General features: G+C 42.5%; 1 protein-coding gene across 1 annotated transcript in view; it reads right to left on the bottom strand.

Moving 5' to 3' along the window:
• tbcd (tubulin folding cofactor D) overlaps positions 1-27,031 on the bottom strand; it is a 354,778-nt gene that overhangs the window by 114,753 nt on the left and 212,994 nt on the right. The window contains exons 20-26 of the mRNA XM_085963427.1: positions 26,706-26,823; positions 19,886-19,946; positions 13,952-13,974; positions 9,289-9,320; positions 3,778-3,840; positions 2,642-2,718; positions 2,205-2,292 (exon numbers count right to left, since the gene is read on the bottom strand). Coding sequence (XP_085819553.1) covers positions 2,205-2,292; positions 2,642-2,718; positions 3,778-3,840; positions 9,289-9,320; positions 13,952-13,974; positions 19,886-19,946; positions 26,706-26,823 — 462 coding nt within the window. The remainder of the gene's footprint in view (positions 1-2,204; positions 2,293-2,641; positions 2,719-3,777; positions 3,841-9,288; positions 9,321-13,951; positions 13,975-19,885; positions 19,947-26,705; positions 26,824-27,031) is intronic.

Raw genomic sequence — 27,031 nt, 5'->3', positions numbered from 1 at the left:
GGGTGTACAGGGCACTATTTCAAAATTTGCAGATGACATAAAATTTGGAAGGATGGTGAACAGTGAGGATAGTGATAGACTTCAAGAGGACATAGACAGGCTGGTGAAATGGGCGGACACGTGGCAGAGAAAATTTAACGCAGAAAAGTGCAAAGTGATACATTTTGGTGGGAAGAACGAGGAGAGGCAATATAAATTAAAGAGTACAATTCCAAAGTGGATGCATGAAGAGAGAGACCTGGGGGTATATGTGCACAAATCGTTGAAGGTGGCAGGGCAGGTTGAGAAAGCAGTTAAAAAAGCAGACAGGATCCTGGGCTTCATAAATAGAGGCATAAACTACAAAAGCAAGGAAGTTATGATGAACCTTTGTAAAACACTGGTTCGGCCTCAACTGGAGTATTGTGTCCAATTCTGGGCACCACACTTTAGGAAAGATGTGAAGGCCTTAGAGAGGGTGCAAAAAAGATTTACAAGGATGAGGGACTTCAGTTACATGCATAGTCTGGAGAAGCTGGGGTGTTCTCCTTAGAGTACAGAAGGTTGAGAGGAGACTTGATAGAGGTGTTCAAAATCATAAGGGGTCTAGACAAAGTAGAGAGAAACTGTTTCCATTGGCGGAAGGGTCGAGAACCAGAGGACACAGATTTAAGGTGATTGGCAGAAGAACCAACGGCAACATGAGGAAAAACTTTTTTATGCAGTGAGTGGTTAGGATCTGGAATGCACTGCTTGAAAGGGTGGTGGAAGCAGACTCAATCGTGGCTTTCAAAAGGGAATTGGATAAGTACTTGAAGGAAATAAAATTGCAGGGCTATGGAGAAAGGGTATGAGACTAGCTGAAGTGCTCTTGCAGAGAGCCGGCACAGGCTCGACAGGCCTCCTTCTGTGCTGTAACTAGTCCACAATTCAATATTTTTTTCAAGCAGAGAAAAATGCATTTATCTGAAACTAGTTGAAAATACACATGCACATGCATACATGTGTAAACAATAAACCTCTCTTCTCACACTGAACTAAGGAACTGTAAAATAAATATGCTATGGGGACACGTTATAAGAGATAATTTTTATACGGTTTCACTATTTGGTGAGGTAAACATAAAAACACACCTAACCCAATGACTTACATTTTTGTGGCATTCCTCACGTACAGGAAGACATTGTTAAGTGCTTTACGCTGTGGTGAAACACGGTGGGTACTGAGGAGGGTGGAAAGGGAAAAATAGAAAAGGTTGTGGGTGGAGAAAGACTGAATGCATGGCCAAAAGGAAGAGTTTTCAGGCGGCAGGACACAAGGTGGAGGGGTGCAGGGAAGAAGTTGCAGAAAGCAGAGGCATAGTGCCTGAAAGGGCAGCCACCAATAATAGAGCAAAGTGAACAGGCAACAAGGAGTAACCCAGCGTGAGAGGATTAATTAAAGTGTGTATGGGGCATATATGGTTGGAGGAGATCACCAAGATAGGTGGGACAAGGCTATGGAAGAATTGAAAGCAAGGACAACGATCTTGCAGTCAATTCAAGATTGACTGATAGAGCACAGGAAGCCAGTGAAACTTGGAAATAATAAGAACATAAGAAATAGGAGCAGGAGTAGGCCATTTGGCCCCTTGAGCCCGCTCCGCCATTCAATAAGATCATGGCTGATCTTCTACCTCAACTCCACTTTTCTGCATTATCCCCATATCCCTTGATTCCCTTCATATCCAAAAATCTATCGATCTCTGTCTTGATAATACTTAACAACTGAGCCGCCACAGCCCTCTGGGGTAGAGAATTACAAAGGAATTAATGGAGATGATGGGAGTGGAAGACTTTATTTGTGAAGAAGTTAATGATTTTTGAGACATTTACAATCCAACAAGTTCAATCTAAATCTTAACTTGAAAATCCATCTCAGAAAAACAAAATGTACTTGTATTTTTTTTTTTTTTTTTAAATCGGTTGTCTTTGGAATGGTTGTCAAAGCAATCTTGTGGAAGTTTTTATACACTGTTCACTTAGATACCTAACTGATTTGAAGTGTATAACATGGATGAACATTTTACGTAAAAGAAAACGACAACAGGTGTGAATTGATAATTGTGACGCTAAATTAAAATTGAACAGTGATCTATTAAAATGGATTCAAACTTTAGAAAAAAATATACGATGAGTGAAATCAACTTATGGATTGAAGAGGACCAAAACAAATGAAGTCCTTACTTTGTACTTCAGGATCTGTTGTTCCCTGGGTAGTTTGATAATATTCATTGCACAAAGCAGTCAGTGCTGAGATAACAGCTTCCTGAAACTGAAAACACAAGGGTTATTTTATTGTTTTCCAGCAATTTTATTTGAGCAATTTTATTTTTTACGAGGGAAGTAATAAACATGCTGATTCTGAACTTTATCCGTGTTAAGAATGAAGGAAAGTAATGGGGGAAAAAAATAAAATACTACCAATGATCTCTGTAACATCTTCACATAAAGCATCACAAAACATACTGGTATGTTTCATATTACGTCAACTGGAACCAGATATCTTGAGACTTAACCTCCCACTACTCAAATGTGTAACGTGCCACTCAATTGGCACATTCAATTTCTACAGCATATATATATAGCTTATATATAAGGAAGTGGATAATAAAATGCATTACCTTGATTTTCTGTTTTGCAGTGCTTGTAAAGTGATGTATGCTTTTCAGACTGTCGTCAATAAGCCACTGCCACTCACCTAACCAAAAGGAAATTTGTTTTTTCAATCAGCAACCATCTTTAGGTTGGAAACAAAATGCTATGTACAAAATACCTTGATAATGAAGCTTTTCTGTGTCCCTTGAAAGATTCAACAATTACAAATATTTTGCAGGTTGAAATGCAGCAAATACATACAACAAAAGACAGGCTCAAAGTATATACTGTATGCTGCTTCCTCAATTAAACGGCAAAACAAATTTGTTTTGAGAGATAAGCAATCATCCAAGCTGAAGAAATGAGGCTTCTGGGCAGAGTAAACAGATGCTTACAGCAAAATCATTAAAACAGGAATTAAAATGCAAATTAGCCATTTAATTTATCCTTTTGCTTTAACTTCTGAGTTTGTTTTTCTTTTTATATTTGTTTTAAAATAAATCTACAAGAATGTAAAATATTTACTGCTACAAATAAAAAATCTGCCATTGAAGTTCAATATTCAGATTAACCATGTTTTCCTCCCTTCACTATTAACAAAAACGTCAGTGCGAGTATAAAGTAGGATTCCTCACTTTATACCTGCACCAACTTCCTTATTAACATTACCCAATGGAGAAAAATGTACTGCATTATTGCAACGATGTTAGATTTGCATTCCATATGAATAAAACATCTCCAAATACTACACTAAAAAGTAACACCTCTTCGCTAATCTGAATAACCGCTTCTCTGTTTTGTCCTCTTTCAGATAAATCTAACAGTGGAGTACACTGACAGCCTCAAAAATATTATGAATGAAAGCCAGAGTGGCCCACAAGATAGAAATATATTTTTTATTCCTTTTCCTCCAGACTTTGTTTGTTCTTCCAGCTGTAAAGAGCTCCAAGGTCCCATGCGACTAGACTGAACTATTCTTGATTCGCAAAGTACACTGCATTAATCTGTATATATGGAATTTGAAACTGGTAGTTTTTCTATTTGTTAAAAATGCCTGAACATGTCATCCATTTTGTACACCTACCATTACATATATCTTTAGTGATAACTAGTAATATTGTACAACAGGAAGTTTTAAATAATACATTAAAAACAAGCTTACCAATTATGGAGTCATTCTTCCAAGGTATTTTTGACAGTGACATTTTTTCTATGAAACAGCAGACTGTAAAAAATTGGGAAAATAATTTCTGCAGTTAGTGACAAATTCATAACTGATATATATTTAAATCTATTGATCAGAATTCATGAATAAATGGCGCATTTCACCAATATTTAACTCTTTCAAAGAAATGCAATATTCAGCTTTTATTTTAAAATAAACAGGAAATTTTTGATTATCCTCAACATGCAGATACAGATATACGAAAAAGGACACAGAAAGACCAAATGGTCCATCCTGCCTGTCCCATCCAGATATGGTGCAGCCACCATGAGCTCCCAACTCCACCCCAGTCACAGAATCTTCAGGGTGAAGTAAAAAAACCAGAGTAAAAGCCATAGCCCAATTTAGGAAAAACACTGGGACCAACATAAGTTGCAGCATCAGAAAAAATAAAAGTAACCATATTTAATTAAATTCAGCAAGGATTTCATACAATCATAGAATGATACAGCATAGGAGGCCATCCAGCCCATCGTGCCAGTGCCAGCTCTTTGAAAGAGCTTTCCAATTAGTTCTACTCCCCTGCCCTTTCTCCACAGTCCTGTAAAATTATCCCCTTCAAGAATTTATCCAATACTCTTTTCAAAGTTATTACTGAATCTGCTTCCACCACCTTTTCAGGCAGTGCATTCCAAATCATAACAACTCTGTGTAAAAAAAAAAAAAAATTCTCATCTCACCTCTGGTTTGTTTACCAATTACCTTAAATCTGTGTCCTCTGGTTACTGACCCTTCTGCCACTGGAAGCAGTTTCTCCTCATCATGGTTTTGAACACCTCTATCAAATCTCCCCTTAGCCTTCTCTGCTCTGAAGAGAACAACCCAAGCTTCTCTAGTCTCTCCACTTAACTGAAGTCACGCATCCCTGGTACCATTGTAGTAAATCTCTTCTGCACTCTCTTCAAGGCTTGTTGTCCTTAGGATAGCATTAGTTTGAAAGAAGCAGCTTATAATGTTGCAAAGAATAATAGTAAGCCTGAGGTTTGGGAGGGTTTCAGAAACCAGCAAAGGTCGATCAAATAATTGATAAAAAGGGAAAAAATAGAATGAGAGAAAACTAGCAAGAAATATAAAAGCAGATTGTTAGAGTTTCTACAAGTATGTAAAAAGGAAAAGAGTAGCAAAAGTAAACATTGGTACCTTAGAGGCTGAGACAGGAGAAATTATTATGGGGAATAAGGAAATGGCAGAAACATTAAACAAATATTTTGCATCTGTCTTCACAGTAGAAGACACAAAAAGCATACCAAAAATGGTGGGGAACCAAGGGTCTAATGAGGGTGAGGAAAACATAATTAATGTAAGTAGAGAAAAAGTACTAGAGAAATTAATGGGACTAAAAGCCGACAAATCCCCTGGACCTGACAGCCTACATCCTAGGGTTCTAAAAGAGGTGGCTGAAGAGATAGTGAATGCATTGGTTTTCATCTTCCAAAATTCCCTAGATTCTGGAATGCTCCCAGCAGATTGGAAGGTCTCAAATGTAATACCGCTATTCAAGAAAGGAGGGAGAGAAAAAACAGGGAACTACAGGCCTGTTAGTCTGATATCTGTCGTCGGGAAAATGCTGGAATCCATTATTAAGTGGTATCAAGTCATTAGAAAATCATAACATGACATGATTAGGCAGAGTCAACATTGTTTTATGAAAGGGAAATCGTGTTTGACAAATTTATTAAGAGGTTTTTTGAGGATGTAACTAGCAGGGTAGATAAAGGGGAACCAGTGGATGTAGTATATTTGGATTGCCAAAAGGCATTCGATAAGGTGACACATAAAAGGTTATTACACAAAATTAGGGCTCATGGGGTTGAGGGTAATATAGAAGCATGGATAGGGGATTGGTTAACGGGCAGAAAACAGAGAGTAGGGATAAACGGATCTTTTTCAGGTTGGCAGACTGTAACTAGTGGAGTGCCGCAAGGATCAGTGTTGGGGCCTCAGCTATTTACAATCTATATTAATGACCTAGATGAAGGGACTGAGTGCAATGTATCCAAGTTTGCTGATGATACAAAGCTAGGTGGGATAGTAAGTTGTGAGGAGAACACAAAGAGTCTGCAAAGGGATATAGATAGACTGAGTGAGTGGGCAGTAAGGTGGCAGATAGAGTATAATGTAAGGAAATGTGAGGTCATTCACTTTGGTAGGAAGAATAGAAAAACAGAATATTTTTTAAATGGTGAGAAACTTTCAAATGTTGGCGTTGAGAGAGATTTGGGTGTCCTCGTGCAAGAAACACAGAAAGCTAGCACGCAGGTACAGCAAGCAATAAGGAAGGCCTTTATTGCAAGGGGGTTGGAGTATAAGAGTAAGGAAATCTTGCTACAATTGTACAGGGCCTTGGTGAGACCACACCTGGAGTACTGCGCACAGTTTTGGTCTCCTTATCTAAGGAAGGATAAACTTGCCTTGGAGACGGTGCAACGAAGGTTCACTAGATTGATTCCTGGGATGAGAGGGCTGTCCTATGATGAGAGGTTGTGTAGAATGGGCCTATACTCTCTGGAGTTTAGCAGAATGAGAGGTGATCTCATTGAAACATACAAGATTCTGAAGGGGATTGACAGGGTAGATGCCGAGAGGTTGTTTCCCCTGGCTGGGGTGTCTAGAACTAGGGGGCATAGTATCAGGATAAGGGGTAGGCCATTTAAGACCGAGATGAGGAGGAATTTCTTCACTCAGAGGGTTGTCAATCTTTGGAATTCTCTGCCCCAGAGGGCTGTTAGTGCTGAGTCTTTGAGTATATTCAAGGCTGAGATAGATAGATTTTTGGACTCTAGGGGAATCAAGGGAGATGGAGCTCGGGCGGAAAGTGGAGTTGAGGTCGATGATCAGCCATGATCTTATTGAATGGCGGAGCAGACTCAAGGGGCCGTATGGTCTACTCCTGCTCTTATTTCTTATGTTATGTTCCTAAAATGTGGTGCCCAGAATTGGACACAATCATTCAGCTGGGGCCTAACCAGTGATTTATAGAAGTTTAGCATAACTTCCTTGCTTTTGTTCTCTATGCCTCTGTTTATAAAGGCAAGGACCCCATATGCTTTTTTAACAGCCTTCTCAACTTGGGCTGCTCCGTCAAAGATTTGGGGACATACACCCCCAGGTCTCTCTGTTCCTGCAACCCCTTCAAAATTGTACCATTTAGCTTATATTGCCTCTCCTCATTCTTTCAACCAAAATGTATCACTTCACACATCTCAGCACTGAATTTCATCTGCCATGTGTCTGCCCATTTCACCAGTCTGTCTATGTCCTCCTGAAGTCTGTTACTATCCTCCTCACATTTCCGAGTTTCCTATCATCTGCAGAGTTTGAAAATTATGCCATGTACACCCAAGTCCAGGTCATTAATATATATCAAAAAGAGCAGTGGTCCTAATACCAACCACTGGGGGACACCACTGTATACTTCCCTCCAATCTGAAAAACAATCGTTCACCACTACTCTCTGCTTCCTGTCTCTTAGCCAATTTCATATCCATGGTGCCACTGTCCATTGAATCCCACAGGGTTCAATTTTGCTAACAAGTCTATTATGTGGTACTTTATCAAATACCTCTTGAAAGTCCATATAGACAGGCGCACTACCCTCATCAACCCTCTCGGTTACTTCATCAAAGAACTCATTCAAGTTAGTCAAACATGATTTACCTTTAACATTTATTAACACATATTTTTCCAACTGACAATTAATTTTGTCCCAGACTAATGTTGCTAAAAGAGCCCCCCACCGACATTAGGCTAATTGGCCTGTAGTTGCTGGGTTTATCCCTCTCCCCTTTTTTGAACAGGGGTATAACATTTGCAATCCTCCAGTCCTCAGTCCTCCCATATCAAAAGAAGATTGGAAGATTGTGGCCAGATCCTGCGCTATCTCCACACTTACTTCCCTCAGCAACTTAGGATGCATCCCATCCGGACCGGGTGACTTTTCTATTTCTTTTATATTGTTCATAAAATAAATAAATTTTTTCTTCAGGAACGATTTAATATTTCAAATATAATTGATCGCAAAGGAATTCATTGTGGATGATTTTTTCCTAAAGCAAGTCAATGACATTAAAAGCTCTGCTGCAGAACTATATTAGACAAAACATTTTCCCCTGCCAAATTCACAAAATGAGTTACACCATTCAAACACACGTTGTTTTGAAACAATTGCTATCCTTCAAACATTAGGTCTAAAAAATATTTTGTGGTGACTAACATACAGTGCTTTAAGTGGTAAGGTAAGTTGGGAGAGCATTTAATACAATAGGCAGCAGCAGTCAACATATTTTGAAATCTTACAGAAATGGAGCAACAGACAGGAAAATGGTTGTGAATTTTTTCAGATGATCACATTTAAAATGGCAAAATCAACAGAATTCATGTTCCAAAAATAAATTCAGGCTTCAACTTAATATTTAAAAAAAATATAATTTACACTTAAAGAGATCCTCAATTATATTTTCGCCTTGCATTTCTTTATTTTTACATTTGCCACTAGCTGTGGAAGGAAAGCAAATTGTTCTGTATGTTGAAAGAATATTCCAGAACAGGACCGCATTATAGTTTCTATGATCATTTCCTCATGTCTGGTGAGGTACCAGAGAGTTGTCAGTACAGGAAAGTTTGGTTTATCCGGAGGTTAAAAGTCCGGAAAGCTCTATCTACCGGCAAAATTCAGGAGCCGTTTCCTATAAGTTTTTTTACTTCTCGTTGCTATTTTTTCCCCCAGTCAGGCTCTGCAAGGTCTGTAGCTAAGCAACAGCTTCAGTTAGAGACTCTTTTAAGCTGCAGCCGACTGTTTTGAAGCTGTTGCTAAGCAACAGGGTTTGTTGATTCACACGGAGCTGAAAATCTCCGTATGTTTCAACATTAGCGCTGGTTTGTCCGGCAGTTTTGATGGGACGGCAACAGCTCGGTCCCGTCGGTGCCGGATATCACAAAGTTTCCTGTACTAGTGCAAACACATGCTATAGCATCACCTGGAACTTCACGTTCAGTTCAAAGAATGTTACAACTGGGTTCAGAGTTAAAAACACTGCATTACAACAGTGACTACACTTCAAAAGTACTTCATTGGTTGTAAAGCGCCTTGGGACATCCGGAGGTTGTGAAAGGCGCTATATAAATGCAAGTCTTTCTTTTTCTTCTACTGTTTACAGATAGGCTCGAGGCACATTATATTTGGATATCTGATTGCTACTTTCTCAAGTGCCAGATGGCAAAGATAGTATTACATAATGGAATAGAGTTACTGCATTTTTCCAATTACGCATTGGTCAATTAGTACACTGTAATACTATAAACAAGAAAGATATATATATATATATATAGATAGCTTATAATATATATATAAATAAAATACTTGGATGTGTATTGTTGTTTATAATACAATTTTATGGTTCATATAAAAGTCAATCAAGATGGTACAAGGTGGTATCATCCTCAACTTACCTGCTGGTCTCATAAATGCTCCACCAAACCCTCTACAGAAAAGGAACAAATGGAATAATTGAGATTTTAATCATATCACAGAAAACAACAGTTTACGATGTTATACTTTCACAGCTGTTCTTGTTCCCTCAGAAATTTAAATAATCTGTTGATTTCCAGCATCTGTAAATGACTTGATACAGACTAATGACCTGTTCTCAACAACTGAGTTGCAATCGATCCTTGGCGTTGACTTTTATCTGCAAGTTTAACTCAATGCCACTGATATACAATAAACAAATATTGCAAGATGTGCTGATCCCATCAAGGTTCTGGACACAGAATTACCTGGACAAGCAGTTCTCAAATATTATTTAGAAAACCTAGAATACATTTTATTCATCAGATTATCTATTGTACATAAACACTATAGTAATCAACATCAAATCATAAAAAAATAACTTCATGGTCAACTGTGAAACTGAATGATTTCAAACAGCACATAGCATTATTAGCCATATTTAACACAAACTGAAAATGTGTGCTGTTGGCAGCATTTAGTACAAAATGTATTTTACATATTGGTTTTGCCACATAGTCATGCCACCAAGGCAAGTTTCAGAAATAATGCTGCTTTAGTAGATGTACATCATCAATTTTTATGTTAAATAACATAACAATGTAAGTAATCTGTAGTTTTTTTTCAAAATGTTCTATACATGATAGCCTAGAAATTGCTGTTGGTGTGTTAATCAGGAGGTTAACTGCGTTACTAAAAGTTTTGGAAAATGTTCATCTGCTCAATAACCCCCAATTATTCCTGTGTATTGTTGCAAGTGTAAATCATGTGATTTACTGCCCACACAACAGGCTGTCAAATGGAGTGTCAGAACTCATTGGAAATCAGCTGTGAACAACAACTTACATTTCTATAGTGGCCCAAAATTTGCAATCGGAGGCTTCCTGCGGGCGGATGCCTCCGACCTGTAAAAAATCTGCGCATTTACCTGGTGGCCCGGGAGGTATGGAGGCCTGTGATCTTGGGCCTCTCCAGGTACGCGCGGGCAGAGCCCACGTATCTCAGGGGCGCATGCGGTTCACAAGCACCCCTGGGATCACATGGGCCGGTCCAACCAATAAAAGAAGGGAATCCCCATTCATACTTATGGGAGTTCCGTATGTATGCAACTCCCATAAGTATGAATGAGATCACTTAAAAAATACACAAACACATGAAATAAATGAAAAAAAAATTACATATTTAAAATGCCATATAATTGAATATTTTAAACGAAAATTAAATTTTTTGGGAAAAAAATGTATATGTTTTAACGGGGCTAAAAATAAACTTACCTTATTTGAGTGATAAAAAAAATCTTATTTAAAAAAATCTATTATGCTGGTAAAAGCAGGCCTTACCAGGCATAAGAATTTCACAGGAATTCAGCAGGCGGAAGTTGGGCAAATAGTGCAATTCTCCACTCGCAGAGGCCCATCTCCCGGGGATGCGGAGGATCTGTCAAGAGGATTCTTGACTGATCGCCAGTTCCGGGTTTGAGTGCATGCGCTTCGCTTGCCTAAACCCGGAACTTGCGCGGACCCTACAGGCACGTACACACCTGTAGAGATCGCAAAATGCAGCCAGTGTCTTTAACATCGAAAAATGTCCAAAGATGCATCAATGAGGCGAAATTAAAAAAAGTCACCGAGTCAAAGAGGAGTGAGACGTGGACTTTAAGGAGGGCCTTAAAAGAAAAGAGAGAGGTGGAGAAGGGGAGGGGTTTAAGGATGGAATTCCAGAGTGTTGATCTGAGACAGTCGAAGGCACGGCTAGCAATGGTAGGGAGGAGGAGTTGGGGGTTGCTTAAGAGGCCAGAGTTGGAGCAATGAAGAGTTGTACAACGAACAGTACCGAAACGGCTCTTAGCAAAATCACAAATGACATCTTATGGGACTGTGACAAAGGTACAACCATCCTTCCTCATCCTTCACGATCCCTCCTCGTCTTTCTCTACCTGTATGCAGCTATGTCACTGTTGACCAAATCATCCTCCTCCAATGCCTCTCCACCATCGTCCAGCTGGGTGGGACTGCACTTGCTTGCTTCCATTCTTATCTACCCAGTCGTAGCCAGAGAATCATCTACAATGGCTTTTTTTCCTGCTCCCGCACCGTTACCTCTGGTGTCCCCAAAGGATTGACCCTTGGTCCCTCCTATTTCTCATCTACATGTTGCCCCTTGGCGACATCATCCAAAAATACAGCATCAGTTTCCACATGTATGCTGATGACACCCAACTCTACCTCACCACCACCTCTACCTCACCACCACCTCTACCTCACCACCACCTCTACCTCACCACCACCTCTACCTCACCACCACCTCTACCTCACCACCACCTCTTTTGACCCCTCCACATTCTCTAAATGGTCAGACTGCTTGTCCGACATCCAGCAGAAATCTCCTCCAACTAAATAGGGGTAAGACTAAAGCCATTGTTTTCAGTCCCCACCACAAACTCTGTTCCCTAGCCATCGACTCCATCCCTCTCCCTGGCAACTGTCTGAGGCTGAACCAGATTGTTCACAACTTGCTGTCATATTTGACCCCAAGATGAGCTTTCGGCCACATATCCGCGCCATCACTAAAACCGCCTATTTCCGACTCCGCCCCTGCATTAGCTCATCTGCTGCTTAAACCCTCATCCATGCCTTTATCACCACTAGACCTGAATATTCCAATGCACTCTTGGCCGGTCTCCCACATCCTACTCTCCGTAAACTTGAGGTCATCCAAAACTGTTCTGCCCGTGTCCTAACGCGCACCAAGTCCTGTTCACCCACCACTCCTGTGCTCGCTGACTGACATTGGCTCCTAGTTAAGCAAATCCCTCCAAGGCCTCGCCCCTTCCTATCTCTGTAACCTCCTCCAGCCCTACAACCCTCCGAGATCTCTGCGCTCCTCCAATTCTGGCCTCTTGAACATCCCCGATTTTAATCGCTCCACCACTGGCAGCTGTGCCTTCAGCTGCCAAGGCCCTAAGCTCTGGGATTCCCTCCCTAAACTCCTTTAAGACACTCCTTAAAACCTACCTCTTTATGTGACTGGGTGTCAAATTTTGTTTGATAACGCTCCTGTGAAAGGCCGTGGGATGTTTTACTATGTTAAAGGCACTATATAAATCAAGCTTTTGTTGAAGAAAGTTGCAGAAATCCAGAGGGCCAAGGCCATGAAGCGATTTTAACACAACAGTGAGAATTTTAAATTCGAGGTGTTGGGGGACCAGGAGTCAATATAGGTCACCTACTTCTGGGCACCACACTTTAGGGAAGGATATCAAGGCCTTAGAGAAGGTGCAGAAGAGATTTATTAGTATGGTATCAGGGATGAGGGACTGCAGTTATGTGGAGAAACTGGAGAAGCTGGGGTTGTTCTCATTAGAGCAGAGATGGTTAAGAGGAGATTTGATAGAGCTGTTCAAAATCATGCACAGTTTAGATGGAGTAAATAAGGAGAAACTGTTTCCAGTGGTAGAAGGGTCGGTAACCAGAGTTAGGTGATTGGCAAAAGAACCAGAGGTGACATGAGAAATTTTATGCAGCGAGTTGTTGTGATCTGGAATGCACTGCCTGAAAGGGTCGTTGTAGCAGATTCTGTAGTAACTTTCAAAAAGGATTTGGATAAAAGCTTGAAGGGAAAAAATTTACATGGCTATGGGGAAGAAGTAGGGGAGTGGGACTAATCTAAGAAACAGCACGTGCACGATGAGCCGAATTGCCTCATTCTGTGCTGTATCATTCTATGATTCTATATTATGTATTAGCTGGGCTTTGGGGTTTCACAACAGGAACCAGAATATATTTTTTAAAAACAGGAAATGCAATTAATTATTGTTCTCAACCATCAAAATAACTCTATCCTCTTCCTTCCATATCCATGCTGAGCTCAGACCATCAAAATACTCTGAGGTTGAATTTGCTCTTTGGCTGATTATTATCTCAATGAGGAAGTTTGCTTCATCATAAAAGTGCCTATGCTTCTGCAGCAAACAAAACACCAAACTTAAACAGATATGACCAGAGCTAATAAATAAAATGGGTCTGGAAACATGTGCTACACAAAAGTACAAGGGCTTCTATTTACTGAGGTTTCTATTTTAAATCTATCTTGAGTTTTCCTCATGTTTTTGGAGGAGCATGAACAGAAACAGAACCAGAATTAAAGCTGATACTTTGGGTTTTCCTGTCTTCACCATACTTCGAATTAATTAACGACTTAAAAAAAAAATTCAATAAAAACACCGGATTTGGTGTAAACAAAAAAAATGGAAAACTAGAATCCTTAAATTTGAAGCTACTTATGTGGGGTGTTTGAGTGTGTACAGTGGCTGAGATGAAGAATGATCATAACAACAGTATGTTAAAGTGTAAGCTGTCAGACAGTCTAATCAGTTTAATATGACTTGAATAAATAATATTAAGTCAAAGGGTTGTGGACAGCAAACTGTGGTTACTCTTCCAATTTACATTACATATATATTGTGATTTTTTTTCTTTTAGGAACAGAAATGTGCTGAGTGTTGTGAAAAACTAAAGATAGTATTAAATAATACTGATAATATACACATACCATAACAATTAAGAAAGAAATCTAAATGAATGTGGAGAAGTTAAAAACTCTTACCTGTATAACTGGCAGTTATAAAGCTGAAAGAAATAACAGCCATTAAGCATATATAAATTGTATCCATGTGGACTTTAGTATTACAACGTAAGGCTGCTGGACCTGACAGCATCCCTGGACAGGTACTCAAAGAATGTGCTGATCAGCTGGCTGATGTCTTCACCGCCATCTTCAATCTGTCACTGGCCCAGGCAGTAGTCCCTACATGCTTCAAGACCGCCACCATTATTCCTGTGCCAAAGCAAACGGCTGTGACGTGTTTGAACGACTATCGACCTGTCGCACTCACACCCATCATAATGAAGTGTTTCGAGAGACTGGTCCTGGCTCACATCAAAGCCAGTGTTCTCGCCTCTCTTGACCAACACCAGTTTGCCTATCGCGCAAACAGATCAACGGAGGATGCAATCACAACTGCTCTTCATTCTGCACTGAAACACTTAGACGGTAAAGAGACTTACATCAGAATGCTGTTCATAGACTACAGCTCAGCATTCAACACCATCGTCCCCCACAAGCTGGCCACCAAACTCCACACTCTTGGCCTGAACACTTCCCTTTGCAACTGGACCCTGGACTTCCTAACTAACAGACCCCAGTCTGTCAAATTAGGTAACCACACCTCCCCCCCTGACCCTGAACACAGGGGCCCCACAAGGTTGTGTGCTGAGCCCCCTCCTCTACTCCCTCTTCACCCATGACTGTGTGGCTGTTCATGGTTCCAACACCATCATCAAGTTTGCGGATGATACCATGGTGGTAGGCCAGATCACCAACAACGATGAGTCAGCCTACAGGGAGGAGGTCCAGTACCTCGTGAAGTGGTGCGCCGACAACAACCTGGCCCTTAACATCAAGAAAACCAAGGAAATCATTGTGGACTTCAGGAAGTCTAAAGGCGGAAGACACCCCCCCATCCACATCCAAGGGGCTGTGGTGGAAAGGGTGGCAGCTTTAAGTTCCTCGGAATCCACATCACGGAAGACCTCTCCTGGTCCCTCAATACCTCCTCTTTGGTGAAGAAGGCCCAGCAGCGCCTATATTTCCTAAGGGGGCTGAAGGGATGCAACCTGTCACCCCGGATCCTCTCTAATTTTTACCGCTGCACAATAGAGAGCATCCTGATGAACTGTATCACAGTGTGGTATAGCAGCTGTACCTCCTATGACCGGAAAGCCCTGCAGCGGGTAGTCAAAACTGCCCAACGCATTACCGGCACTCGGCTACCGACCATTGAGAACATCTACCAGAAACGCTGTCTATGGAGGTCATTGACCATCATCAAAGACCCTACCCACCCCAGCCACAGTTTGTTCGCCCCCCTGCCATCTGGGAGACGCTACAGATGCATTCGCACCCGCACGACCAGATTTAGGAACAGCTTCTTTCCCAGGGCTGTCATCCTATTGAACTCTGCTAATAAACTCTAAAGCCTGCACATCTGTCAATGCACTTTATTATGTTTATGTTACAAGCCAAATGTATGTTAAATGTCTTAATCAAAATGTACACTCTCGGGAGCCGCAAGCTTACATTTCGTTGAACTGCACTTGTGCACGAACAATGACAATAAAGTTGATTATTATTATTATGAAGGGCAGATTGGTCAGTTTAGTGTTAGCATACATGCGGTACAAAGTTTAAAGTTGCTTGACATACCAATTCTAATTAGTAAAACAATCAAATGGAAAGGCTTACCAAATTGAATTGAAAGGGATTGCTTATTACTACGTAGATAGTAATGAGCAAGGAGAGAAGTTATGCTAAACTTGTATCGAACCTTGGTTAGAACAAACTTGGAGTACTGCGTACAATTCTGGTCGCCATATTATAAAAAGGATATAAAGGCACTGGAGAGAGTGCAAAAAATATTTACAAGGATGATACCAGAAATGCGAGGGTATACCTATCAGGAAAGGATGAACAGGCTGGGTCTCTTCTCTTGGAAAGAGAAGGCTGAGGGGTGACCTAAGAGGTCTTTAAATTATGAAAGGTTTTGATAAGAGTAGACACAGAGAAAGTGTTTCCACTTGTGGGGAAGAGCAAAACTAGAGGTCATCGAGATAAGATAGTCACCAAGAAATCCAATAGGGAATTCAGAAGAAACTTCTTCACCCAGAGAGTGGTGAGAATGTGGAACTCGCTACAGCAGGGAGTGGTTGAAGTGAATTGTATAGATGCATTTAAGGGGAGGCTAGATAATCACATGAGGAAGAAGGGAACAGAGGGGTCTGCTGATAGAGTTAGATGAGGAAAGACGGGAGAAGGCTTGAGTGGAGCATAAACGTCAGCATGGACTGGTTGGGCCGAATGGCCTGTTTCTGTGCTGTATATCCTACGTATGCATATGCTGGATGTTGCTTTGCCAGTTACTTATTGAAGCAGAAAAGAGAAGTGAGGAAGACTTGTCTGAAAGATCAACTTGGTGATGATTCCCAATGTGAATGCAGGCAGCTTTTCCCTGTACACAGCAGCCTCACTAGACAGTTACATTCACACATATGATGAGAACACATTCATAGGAATATGGATAATGTGAATCTAAACATGGCCTGAGAGTTTCATTACCAACTTTTTTGAAATAGACAAACATTATCTTCATTGGCAGATAGTAAAACCACATTCTAAAACTGTGTACAAAAGCAAAATACTGCGGATGCTGGAAATCTGAAATAGAAACAGAAAATGCTGGAAATACTCAGGTCAGGCAGCATCTGTTCAGAGAGAAACAGAGTTAACTGAGTTCTGACGAAGGGTCATTGAACTGAAACGTTAACTCTGTTTCTCTCTCGCCACAGATGCTACCTGACCTGCTGAGTATTTTCAACATTTTCTGTTTTTATTTCTAAAACTGTGTTGCTCACTAACGTTTTGTCACAGACCATAATCCCAACTAATACCTTTTCCCAAAGTCTTCTTTCAGAAATGCTGCACCACAGAGTAATGGGAATCAGGTCTGTGCCTGCAGTTCCCCACACAGACAGCCCCTGATTTCAATCATCCTACTTTACAGCCTTCTGGACTCAACATCGAGTTCAACAATTTCAGACCATAATCTCTGCCCCTATCTTTTTTTTAATCTCTCTCACATGGCAGCTGTCGATCATTCTACCATTGCCATTTACATTTCAACTAGAGTCATCTTTTGTTTCTTAACTTGTCCCATTACCATCTCCTTTTGCCTCGCACAATCATCCCTTTTGTCTCTAATCTCTCCTGCCTTCCATCCTATCAGACCTTCCCTTTTGTTCTTCCCCCCCGCCCTCCTTGCCCCTACACTTGCTTAAAAACCTGATATATCTCCAACTTTTTCCAGTCAGGTCCACAGATGCTGCCTGACCTGCTGAGTATTTCCAGCATTTTCTGTTTTTATCCTACTGTGGTCATTTGGCGAGTGGATGCCAGTAACTTTCCTACAAGAGGAAAAAATCTTTCTAACCAGCAGCTTCATTTTAAAAGGGTGCTTTCACTTGATGTAGATAAACTCGAACAACCCTGCCTATTAATAGCATTCTCGTGCCTTCTTTTGTTGGTGAGCAAGAAAAGGAGAAGACAGATACGTAATTGAATCCCAGCTTGAGTGACATCCTACAGTTGGCAGACCGTGAATAAATCCCCAGCTGCACATGGAGTAACAAGTCAGCTAAGGACCATATGTAGAGGACAGATAGATTGCAATTGGCCCCTGGCTGTACTATCAGTATAGCCATTCTCAAATAAAGGCACACCTTGCATTTCATTATTGTAAGATTCTTAAAAAAAAACACACTTGGAAAAAGAACTACTTAATCAACAATGTCAGAGTTTCAAATTACAATGATAGTTAAATCAGTCGGAAGCAGAATTATTATTCAGAGGCACCCGGCATACACAATTAAAATTTGAATACTTTGCAGGCTTTACAACATTGCAATAGCCAATTTACATCCTCGCATGGCACACACCATCATCCAACAGATAGGATGGACAGCTGGCCAATGTCACTCTATAAATGTGCAAGTTGGAGGTCCATGAGATCACACCAATAGGACTCACCTTTCCCTGTGAGTACTCATTATTTAGAAAGCACCAAGTTTCCTGATGCTTCATAGTAATTTTAGCAAAAACACCAAAAAAAATCACATAGTTTAAGATACTGCTCACAAACATCTGCCAAAGACTTTTGCACGAACCAAAGAACATGAAGATAGCTCAAACTTAATCTGTTTTACTGACTGGTTCTCTGCTCTGGCTTGATTTTTGACTGTTTAAATCATACAAAAAGTTATACATACAATCTAGTTAAGACACTGAATGTGTATTTGACACAAGTAATTAATTCCATCCTCAGTTGGGTAGACTTTTATTGGATCGAAGATGTTGATTATATTATTTTAAATGGATCACAGAATTACAAGCAAAGTATCATTCAAACTAGTCATTTGTGTGTACGTAATATTATTTGACTGTTTTGGTTGTTACATCAGATTTGGATATTGATTTGAAGTGTAGCAGGTTGCTTTATTAAAAATATAAATGTTTACTAAATAATATCTATTTTGTATGAACTGAATTCAAATGCAGTTCTTGTTCTATGACCCACACTGCCTTCAAGAACAGCATCACTGAATTTACCTCATAATGACACACTGATGTAAAATGTCATTAATCTCAATTAGCTTCAATTCATTTCACCTAACCCTAGTTAGGCTTTTGTTAATCAAAGTGTTAAAGCATGCTTCTATTCACAGTGGTCTGATTCTTTCCCTTTACAAAATTAAGTAGTATACATGCCTTCTTGCATTGTCTACAATCAAAAGACATAAGGAATTTGTATCAGCAATGGAATGCAATAAGAATAGCAAGGTAAGTAAGCTTCAAGTATCATTCTTGAATGCCAGAGGACAGCATTAACTCAGCAAGAAACAGGTTTAGGGTTATAAATCAGAGCCTTTAGCATGTAAATTTTTATGAAGTATTAACTATACGGTGTGCACTTCCCTTTGGGACTGGTATCACTGGATGTACTGTCAAGAGTATTATTTTAAAGGAAAGGGCCTTGTGCTTAACCAGTACAAAATTAGCTAGGAGTAATCTTTAATGGGTCAGATTTTGCTGAAATAAATAACAGCATCTGAAAGATGCACGCTGTTATTAATGTGCAAATTGGCCATCAACTAGTAGCGAGGAAGAGATGTCCCATGAATTGCAAATCACCACAAGTTTCTGGTCAATTTGCTTCGCTACGCCATTAGCTTTGCGAAATTGGCACCGCCCTGTGATTTTCATGAAGTTGCTGTATTTGCATATTAATTGCTCATTAAACCCTCCACAGAAAGTCTAGTCTAGTAATTAAGTGTAAGTACCCTTTTAACAACGTGGTAATTGTTAATGACTGCCAACCAACTTCTCTTGCCCAGAACGTGAAAAATTATAAGTGTGGAGTCTCATTCCTTCAGGTTGTGAATTGTTTTAGGCGATTTTAAAAATGTCAAATTTTTTTTTTTTTTTAAACTTTTCCTTTCTGTTCTCTTAATCAATCTTTCTTTCCCTCTTTTTATTTCTCTTTCTGTACCTGATTTGACATTGAATTCACCCACTCTAATTTACCCCATCAGTCAGGCCTCTGTTTATTTCTCAATCATTAAATCTCATTGGTTAAGGAGATAGACTGTCCCATTGTTCATCAAGGTCCCAGACACCCCGTTGCCCTTGCTGTGCCATTATTGGCTTGCTCTTCCAGCAACTTTGTCAGCAAAAAAGTTTAAAATGTAAGCGTGTGTCTAGGCATGTCTAACTAACAGATGCCCTGCTCCAGCAAAATCCAGCCTAATATGTTCTCATTTTCTTTTGCTAAATGGTATGAAGCTATCTCATGCTAAAGTGAACATTAAACAACTATAGTCAAATGCAAACCAATCAAATTAGTTGCTAAGTTAACTGCATCAGTCATACCTTTCGATGAATGTTCTTAAGGCCATCCAGTGTATTCTCATTAATATAGTCGGTTATTGGCCTGTCAGAAACATGATACTATTAAACCAAACTTGAAAAACTGACATAAAATTACAAGGTAATTATAACTTTAAAAGAATGAATAGTCAAATAATTATTTCTCATTTCATTTTAAAGGCTCTGCGATATGCGATAGAGCATCTAGTCAATAGTACTGTCTAATAAAAGGTTCTCTCCAGGGCACTCCCCCTCACTTTGAATTGATTTACCCAACTAGCAACGAATTAATTAAAATAAGAAGTGCAAGCAGCAACCAATTTTGACATTTAGCAAACTGTCCATTTTACATAGCATCACCTTAAAAAAAACAATTCCTTTTAGAATCCTACAACAGCCAGCTAACAATATACAACACACTTGCTGTTTCCCAGTTATCTACTGAAAAACAGTGTGTTGTAACAGATTGCCGTTCATATAATGTTATTATCCTTCAGAGCAAATATCAGCAAAACTAAGTAAATACTACAGGGATGTTTACAACTGTACAGCATTTCTGCCAACAGGAATGATTCTGGGTTACTGCCCACATGATTTTTCGCTAGATAGCAGGCAAGAATAATTTAAACATATAAATTTACCTATGGCAGAAATTGTTCACTTTGAAGCAAAATAAAACACCAATACCTAGCCCACTCCGTTAAATCACCATCAGATTTTATACAAAAAGAAAGTCCCCAAAATACACAGCAGTGGCCCTGCACCATAGAGGATAGGATTCCAGTTGTTGCTGGGTTTTTTCCCCTAAGGGTAGGAAAACATACAACTAATTTTAAATGTTAGGAGTGGTACCAAAGGCTGGTTAAAGCATGGGTAAAACTATATGTGGAGAGTCAGGATATGGCAATTAAAAGAAACTTAACCTGAATTAAATGAAAGATTTACAGGGGAATTAAGTGATATGGGCACCATGCAGAAAAGAGCATGCATGTGGTCATCACTTACTGCCTGACACTACTGTGACAGTGAATTCACTACCAACATAATGTATCATTTGTGACATTGGTTTGGACCATTTCAGTACAGTGGCAGGAGTGGAAACCTGATTGGAGAAATTCAAACATGGAGCTCTGGGGAAAATGGGCATGCATTTGGGAGGTGACAAAAGGACTTGGGAGAGGAAAGGCAGATACAAAATGGGCGATAGTTTGCAAGGACAGAAGGGTCAAGGGCAATGTTCACTCTATTTTTTTTGGGCCTGCACGGCCCCTTTAAGGGCCTGCACAGGTTATTCAAAATTTGCATTTTTTCTATTTAAAAGCCAGTTCACTAGCTTGCGCAGGACCTGCAGAGCGCTGCACAGCTGAACAGGAACGTTGGTCAAGGGTGAGTTTTTTTTGAGGCGGGGGTGATGATGGTGGTTTTGAAAGCGAAGAGACCATTTGCAGTATCAGCCAGCAGCTTAGTGGGAATGGTTCAAAGGAGCAAGAGGTGGGTCTCGTGGACAAATGAGCTTGGAGAGGGCGTGAGCAGAAATAGGAGAGAACTTAGAAAAAGATGCAAACTCAAGGCTAGCGCAGGGATAATCTGGGGGAGGTTTGGCTTTGTGGGCAAGGAGAATGGGGAGAAGCCACAGCAGCAGCCAGGCCACCTAAGCACTAAAATAAAATCAACATAATGATGAGGTACCACTTTGTTTTTTTCAAGTTACCCTTTAAAATTAACAGGATTTATGAAAATTGTTTTGGGTCAAATCTCAGAAGGACAAATAACAAGAAAAATCTAATTACGGAATTAAGGGCTGAAATTCTGCTGAGCAATATCAGTAACAAATGTGTCACTGCATTTAGCTGAAATTCTTTGTATTGTAGGAATTCATGAATTCCTGACAAAATTACTAAGAGCGAGGCAATCAGCTAACCAAAACGATGTTTAATGCAAACTGGTGGAAGCAACATTCAAAAACACAGGAGAACTCAAACACAGGTCTTTACTTAAAGCTGGCTCCACGAGGACTGAGAGGGGAGGCTCCTCAGTCTGACGTCATCACGTTTCCCGCCGTTGGGAACGTCACGTGACCCACGTGATGACGTCATCACGCTTGGTCTTAACCCTTTAGAGACCGCGCTGTTAACATGCAGCAAACGAATACAGATACCGATTGACTTTGTTACTGGCAATTATGTACAACAATATAAGAACCCCTTGGTGGCTCTGCCACATGCGCCCCCCCAGAATTGTCCTTAACAACGGCAGTCAATTGAAGAGGAGGTCGGACAAGCCTGTTCAAACGACTCCTATACTCCCGGAGAGGAATGTGCTGGGCTGTTGATGAACTGGCAGGTGGAACGATCCGGCCGACCACGACGCGGTGGCTGTGCGGTTTCGACTGGCTGTTCGAGGTCCAGGTGCGCGGGCTTGAGGTGGTCCACTGAAATGTGGTCGGGTTTGCCGCCGATGTTAACCAAAAAACTTTTGGCACCCGCCCGCAATACTCGGAAAGGCCCCGCGTAAGGAGGCTTGAGTGGACTGCGATGGGCATCGTGACGAACAAAAACGAACTTGGCCCGCATTAGCTCCACTGGAATGTGGGAGGCCGGAAGACCGTGATGTGACGTCAGAATCGGCTGGAACATCCGGGCAGCGTCCCGGTGGGCGTAGAGTTGCTCGGTTGCAGACCACGGCTGCGTTGGTGATGGCAGGAACTCGCCTGGCACCCGGAGTGTCTGGCCGTACACCAGTTCCGCAGCAGACGACTGCAGGTCTTCTTTTGGTGCCGTACGCAAACCAAGCATAACCCAAGGCAGCCTGTCTACCCATGCGGTGCCCTGGAGGCTGGCTCTGAGCGCCGCCTTCAACGACCGATGAAAGCGCTCACATAACCCGTTGGTCTGCGGGTGGTAGGCCGTGGTGCGATGGAGCTTGGTGCCCAAACCGAGAGCCACAGCATTCCAAAGCTCGGACGTGAATTGTGGGCTGCGGTCGGACGAAATATCCAATGGGACGCTGAACCGTGCCACCCACGAGGAAATAAAAGCCCTGGCGACATCCGCGGAGTTAGTAGACATCAGCGGAACCGCCTCCGGCCATCTCGTAGTGCGGTCGACCATGGTCAAGAGGTGAGTGAAACCATGTGACGGTGGGAGTGGCCCAACGAGGTCGACATTGACGTGGTCGAAACAGCGTTCCGGCACTTCGAAGGTGGCCAAGGGGGCTTTAACATGACGTTGCACCTTGGCTCGTTGGCAAACGACGCAGGTATTAGCCCAGTCGCGAACGTCCTTGCGCATCCCTCTCCAGACGAATTTGGATGCCAGTAACTTCTGAGACGCCTTCACGCCAGGACGTGAAAGTCCGTGTATGGCGTCAAAAACTTTCCGACGCCAGGAAACCGGAACAATCGGGTGGGGAGGCCCCATGGAGATGTCGCAGAGCAAAGAAGTGCCCACCAAGTGGAAATGTACATCCGTTGGCTGAAGGCAGGAGTCGGCGGCACGGAAAGTTCGAGTTTCGTGGTCGGCAGCCATGTGCGAATAATCTATTCCCAGCTGGACGGCCTGGCGCGAGAGGCAATCGGCCACCACGTTGTCCTTGCCGGCCACATGACGGATGTCTGTGGTGAACTCTGAAATAAAGGTGAGTTGCCGCTGCTGCCGAGCCGACCACGGTTCGGTAGTCTTGGCCATAGCAAACGTCAGCGGTTTGTGGTCCACAAACGCGGTGAAATGGCGTCCTTCCAACAGAAAACGAAAATGGCGGATAGCCAGAAACAACGCCAACAACTCCTGTCAAACGTGCTGTACTTGCGCTCGTTACGGCGCAGTTGACGACTAAAAAACGCCAGTGGTTGCCACGCACCGTTGACCCACTGCTCTTGCACGGCTCCTATCGCGAAATCAGAAGCGTCGGTCGTGAGGGCGATGGTGGCGCCAGGCAGTGGGTGTGCCAGCATCGTTGCGTTCGCGAGGGCGGCCTTCGTGTCCCCGAAGGCACAATCCATCTCCGGCGTCCAAACCACGGGTCCCTTTCCCGGTTTTCCTCTGAGAGCCTCGTAGAGTGGCTGCATTAGTTGTGCGGCCCTGGGCACAAACCGATGATAAAAATTCACCATACCCAGGAACTCCTGGAGGGCCTTGACGGACTGCGGCCGCGGAAATGCTGCGATCGTCTCCACCTTTGACGGAAGTGGCAACGCCCCCTCCGAAGTGATGCAGTGGCCCAAAAAGTCCAACTGCTGCAGCCCGAACTGGCATTTGGCCGAGTTGATTATCAGGCCATGCTGATGGAGGCGGCGAAAGAGTAAGCGCAGATGAGCGATGTGTTCCTCTCTAGTGGCGCTGGCGATTAGAATATCATTGAGGTACACAAATAAAAACTTAAGGTCCCGCAGTACTGAATCCACAAGGCGCTGAAACGCCTGCGCCGCATTCTTGAGCCCGAATGGCATTCGGAGAAACTCAAATAGGCCGAAAGGGGTAATAACCGCCGTCTTTGGGACGTCCTGGGGGTGCACAGGCACCTGATGGTACCCACGGACGAGGTCGACTTTGTAAAAAATCGAATTCCCGGCCAAATGCGCGGAGAAATCCTGAATGTGTGGTATGGGATACCGATCAGGAGTTGTGACATCGTTAAGCCGTCGGTAGTCACCGCAGGGCCGCCATCCGCCACCGGGTTTAGGGACGATATGGAGCGGTGAGGACCAGGGACTATTCGACCGGCGAATAATCCCCAACCGCTCCATTGCGGCGAATTCTGCCTTCGCGGCCGCGAGTTTGCTGGGTTCCAACCGCCGAGCCTGTGCGTAAACCGGGGAGCCGGTCGTCGTAATATGGTGCTCCACCCCATGCTTGGCGGTCGTTGCAGAAAAGGTGGGCCTGGTTAACTCTGGGAATTCCCCAAGGAGGCGGGTGAAATCGTTGGGCGCTGGCAAGGCGCAGGAGACCGCGTGCGACGCGGCAGAACCGTGAAAACATGGAATGGAGTTGAACGTGGCGACGTTGATCAGTCAGCGATTTTTCAAATCTACTAACAAGCTGTTGGCGCATAAAAAGTCGGCGCGGAGGATCACTTGCGCAATCTTGGCGGTGATAAACTCCCATTGGAAGCGTTGACCGCCGAAACACACCTGGGCCCGCTGTTTCCCAAATGTACGAATAGCGCCGCCGTTGGCAGCTTGGAGTGGTCTACCGCGCCTCCCAGTCCAGATGTCAAAGACCGATGCGGGAAGGATGCTACACTGCGCTCCCGTGTCGCGTGAAAACCGCCGGCCTGAGATGGAATCAGTGACATAGAGTAGCTTCCCGGAATCGCCAATCGCCATCGCGGCCGTGGGGCAAACTTCAGGTTCGGTCTTCCCGTCGCGCGGTCGGTGCTGGTGTTTCTTAGTTGCTTTAGGCTTGAACCCGCAGGGAGGACGGCAGCATTGGGCCTTCGGGCCGAAACGGGCGTGGTAATAACACCAGCCGGATGGTGGAGGCGTCAGGGCGAGGCCTTTCTGGGAGGGAGGCCTCGAGGCAGCGCAGTATTGTTGCATGATGGCGTAAATTTTGTCAGCCTCGGTCGCGAGCACCACACAATCCACAGTTTCCGACCTCGCGAGGGCTGCCTGCACCTGCTCGGGCAATTGGCTCAGGAACAATTCCTGAAATAGGAAACACAGCGGTTCTGAACCAAGGAGCGTGAGCATCTGGCTCATTAACTCCGAAGGCTTGGAGTCGCCTAACCCGGGCAGCGTGAGTAACCACCGTGCGCGTTCCGACTTTGTGAGGCCAAATACCTGGATAAGCCGCGCCTTAAGGGTGTCGTACTTGCTGTCGGCCGGGGGATTTTCCAGCAGGCTGATGATCCTCGAAGCCGTGGAGCTGTCGAGTGCGGAGACCACGTAGAGGTAACGGGTCTAATCCTGCACTACGTTCCGGAGCTCGAACTGAGCCTCCGCTTGCACAAACCAGGAGGCCGCCTGTTGTTCCCAGAACTGAGGGAGCTTCAAAGCCACTGCGTTGGCCTCTATCATGTCACTGCGTCTCGCTTCCTCCGCGAAGATCGTCCGCGAAGAATTGGGGTCACCACTGTGGGAATTCGTGAATTCCTGACGAAATTACTAAGAGCGAGGCAATCAGCTAACCAAAACGATGTTTAATGCAAACTGGTGGAAGTAACATTCAAAAACACAGGAGAACTCAAACACAGGTCTTTACTTAAAGCTGGCTCCACGAGGACTGAGAGGGGAGGCTCCTCAGTCTGACGTCATGATGTCATCACGTTTCCCGCCGTTGGGAACGTCACGTGATGACGTCATCACGCTTGGTCTTAACCCTTTAGAGACCGCGCTGTTAACATGCAGCAAACGAATACAGATACCGATTGACTTTGTTACTGGCAATTATGTACAACAATATAAGAACCCCTCGGTGGCTCTGCCACAGTATGCTATTTTAACAAAAGTGCTCATTTATTTATTTTCAACAGGCAAACACCTTTGTTAGCATAGCATAGCAAGGAATTTCAAAGGAACACACTAACACGTTTATTACTAATATATTAGAGCACAATTTTAACCCACAAGTTACTAACAATGCTCCAGAAAAATGTGACATGATTTGAGACTTGAGCTTTTAGGAAACAGAGCTTTCTTGGGTTATTTGATTTAGTAGCTACAACTGAAAACATTAGTTCAAAAGGTTCATCCTTACTGCTGCCATCATAAATAATTTTAACATTCTCACATAGAGACTACTGCTTCAATTGATGGTTTTATTTTATTAGAACATACATTAATTAATCTAAGGAAATCTAAAGTACTGAAACACTAATCACATACCTGTTGTTCTCGACAGCTATTTTATAGAGTGCAAAAACAATTTCTGCACAAGTCAAGATGGCACCATGACGCGTGTTCAAATCAATGCCTGCTGCTAAAGGTAACAATCGTGGCAAAGCTACAACAAAAACAGAAACACTTTTACTGTAAGTGGAAACATATTTTATGTAAAATGCGTAGGCTGCAATCCAGCTAATTTGCAATGAGGTTCTTGTTCACGCAACTGCCACAGTTCTCCCTTAGAATTATATTAAGCCCTAAAATTGAAAGCAGTTTTTAAATCCAATGTAATTTAAACTGCAAGTTTAATGTACTTTTCTTCCTAG

The sequence above is a fragment of the Somniosus microcephalus genome, chromosome 21, assembly GCF_052327205.1.
Source record: "Somniosus microcephalus isolate GS21.2 chromosome 21, FLI_Smic_1.0, whole genome shotgun sequence".
In the NCBI taxonomy this organism is placed as follows: domain Eukaryota; kingdom Metazoa; phylum Chordata; class Chondrichthyes; order Squaliformes; family Somniosidae; genus Somniosus; species Somniosus microcephalus.
The sequence above is the reverse complement of the archived record's forward strand: the minus strand, read 5'-3'. Positions and strand labels throughout refer to the sequence as shown.